This window comes from Monoraphidium neglectum (assembly GCF_000611645.1).
Source record: "Monoraphidium neglectum strain SAG 48.87 unplaced genomic scaffold scaffold01911, whole genome shotgun sequence".
In the NCBI taxonomy this organism is placed as follows: domain Eukaryota; kingdom Viridiplantae; phylum Chlorophyta; class Chlorophyceae; order Sphaeropleales; family Selenastraceae; genus Monoraphidium; species Monoraphidium neglectum.
Window position 1 is genome coordinate 4,752 of NW_014011717.1, and position 3,147 is coordinate 7,898.

Here is a 3,147-nt window from a genome sequence, read left to right on the forward strand (position 1 = left end):
GTGTGTGTGTGTGTGTGTGTGTGTGTGTGTGTGTGTTTGTGTGTGTGTGTGTGGGGGGGGGGGTGACATGCTGTTGAGGGGTGGCCCGCCGCAGGTGAGAGCGCCCCCCAAACTGCGCTGACTTGCGAGCGCGTGGCAATGACTTGAATCGATCAATCGTTGCAGATCCGGGGGATTGCAAAAGGGGGTGAGTGTTGCAGGCAGTGGTCTCTGCGGGATCATTCCAGGATCCGACACTTCAAGATCACGGCCAGATCACCGCCATTGCCAACCTTGTCAACGCTCTGGCGGTCTCTGTGCCTGTTGCCGATCCGCAGGAATTCGTTGAGGGGCGCCAGAGGGGGGCACGTCTGGGTCTGGGATACAAACATGAAGTGAGGGTGATGAATTGTGAAACGAGGGTAACGAATTATGGAATGAAATGAGGGTAATGGATTATAAATTGTGGGCAACGAAGCTTGATATGAGAACAGCGAATCATGGGATGAGGGTAATGGATAATGAAATGAGGGTGATAAAGGAAGCGGTTGGGCAAGAAGTTATACAGGGCAGAGGGAATGGATGGACCGGGTGCTTCAAGGAGAGTGGCCCCACGAGGGCTGGCAGAGGGGTGCGGCTTTCGCGTCACCACCGGCTGCGGCTGCCCCGTGGAGCTCACACCTACTGGTGCACACGCAGCCTCCGCAGCCAGCCGCGTCGGGGTCAATGCAGGCCTCGACCCAGGCACAACAGCCCCGCGTCCTCGCAATATGGCCTCCCGACCCTCCCCCGCCGAAGGTCCAGCCGGCAGGTGGGGCAGCTGGCCAACACCACCCCCCTTCTGACGGGCCCACACGCGGCTGTCAGTCAATCCCGCTGACCGGGCGTCGCACACACATTTGCAGCCAGATTGCGCTACATCTGTACCAGAACCTATTCTGCAGCTGCATCGTGGCGCACCAAGAGGCAGTGGCGGTGTAGCGTGCCGACGAAGTCCCTCAGTTTCACCTTGTCCACCTGTGCCACCTCCAGGATCTGGTATCAGGTCAAGATCATTATCAGATGGTGGGATTGAGAGAAGACATCAAACAAGCCGTCGAGTTGCCCGATTGCACGGACGGGCGAGCAGCCAAGGCGGAGTTGCGATGCTGACGAGGATTCGGGCGGGCAGGTGGATTGGTTGTTGCTCGTCACCTGCTGCAGTCGCGCACTTCACATGACTCGTGCGAACAAGCACATACGCGTTTGTGTGATCATCACGCCCCGCTTGCCTGACGCCAGGGGCCGGCAATAGCCCCAGGTGCGCCGCTTGCGCCGGGTGCGGCCCCTGTGCCGCTGCTGCTGCTTCGACTTGACGCCCAACGCTGCGCCACCCCTGCAGTACAGCACGCTGGGGGCTGCTGGAATCTAGTAAAGTATTCTATCGCTGCCAATCGCTCTGATACGCACCTCATCTATTAGCACGCGGCCAGGCGCGAGCGCTCAATGGTTGAATTGCGTTCGTGCCACCAGCCTCCGCCTCAATATTTCCTATATCGATGCAGGAATTAAAAGTATACCTAAACTACCTTGGAGTCGTAGTCGGCCGTCACCGCTGATTGCCGCACACTTGCTCCTTTGATCCCCAGCCGCGGGTCGCGCAGAGGGCCATCGTTGGTCGTAATCCTTTCATCAAAACGGGCTGAGCGATGCTGGCCCCCGCAGATCGTGGCACAAAGCGTGTTTCCGAGTGTTCTGGCAAATAGCGCCTTGAAGCGGTCTATTCGCGAAAAGTGCCTTCTCAATTAAATTGTGGATTTTGTGAGGGCACTTCTGGTGTTGCGCAAAGGCAGAACATGTCTTTCTGCCGCGGATCAATACCGTAGCCCTGCAGCGGAAGACGGGGGCAGACCCAGGCCAAGCCCAGGACAACGCCGTCCAGACGGTGAAAAGCGCGCGGCGGCGCATGACTGAGGAGCGGAGCTCAGCCATAGACTGGGCCGCCGAGCTGCCCTGGATTGCACTGGGATACAACTGCACCCCGCAGCAGGCCACGCGCCTGTCCCCCTACCAGGTGCTGTGCGCTCGCGCCCCCACAGTGCCGCCCGCGGTGCGCGAGCGCCTGCGGGAGCCCCTGGACTTTGACTGTACAACGGACCAGGCGCGGGACGCGCTCGCAGGCCAGCTGCTGGAGCGCGCTGCCCTGGCCAAGCGCTACTCGATAATGGCTGGTGAGAACTTGAGGATACCGCAGCACCGCGACACGCTGCGGTACGCTCAGGTGAGGAGCGGTGACTATCAGCCCCGGCTGCACCGCTTTGAACCAGGGGACTTTGTGTATGTGAAGCAGCGCGTGTCGTCAATCCTGCAGATGCCTGCGTGCCCGCACATTCTGAGGGTCAAGGAGGTGGGGACAAGGGGTGGGCAAGTCAGGGGTGCTGGTGCTTGAGGGCAGCGACGGCCGCACTGCCAAGCTGCACCTCTCGCAGAGTGCGCCCTGCCACCTGCCCAACATCCACACGAGGGTGGATTACTCCCAAGCTCAGGTGGAGGATGACATTGCATGCCGGGTGTGCGGAAGGCCTGATGACGAGGCGGCCATGCTGATGTGTGATGGCTGCAATGAGGGCCTGCACATGCACTGCATTGGGCTGACAGCAATACCAGCCGGGCGGTGGCTGTGCCCCTCTTGTGTGGCCCAGGGCCTCACGGGTGCTGATTTGGAGGACGCCGCTGGCGCGGGAACCGAGCGCGCGAGCCGCGCTGCCAAGCCTGTTGCCCCCTCGCATAAGCAGGCTGACGCTGACCTGGAGGCACGCGCCCTGCACGGGCGCCTTGTGACAAAGGTGTTCCATGTGCCGGGCTCCAAGAAGAAGCGGCAGCGCCCCTTCTGGGGGGCGTCTGCACTTCGGCGGCCCCACATTCCGCCCGAACTACTTCCTGGTGACGTGGGAGGACAGTGACTGGGCCATCAACAGCCTGCCGCGGCTGCTGGAGTCCTGGCACAAGCTGCAGCCGGCCAGCGCCAAGCCATCTTGTGGGGTGGTGATCCCGCTCACACTCTCGGTCAACAGTCACCGCACGGGCCCGCATGCAGCAGGGGGGGACGCAATCCTGCCTGCCGTCTGATATCTCTCGCTCGCACCCGGGCGCATGCGCTCGTGTGCAGAACGCTGCGTGCTCGCGACC

The 3,147-nt window shown here is 61.5% G+C and overlaps 1 protein-coding gene across 1 annotated transcript; it reads left to right on the top strand.

Annotated features, from left to right (window-relative positions):
* Positions 1 to 1,924: 1,924 nt before the first annotated feature.
* On the top strand, positions 1,925 to 2,921 carry MNEG_9368 (hypothetical protein; the record flags this gene model as incomplete). The annotated part of the gene is made up of 2 exons (XM_014042161.1): positions 1,925 to 2,239; positions 2,661 to 2,921. 2 exons carry the CDS (start codon positions 1,925 to 1,927, stop codon positions 2,919 to 2,921), a joined length of 576 nt encoding a protein of 191 aa, XP_013897615.1.
* Positions 2,922 to 3,147: the final 226 nt, after the last annotated feature.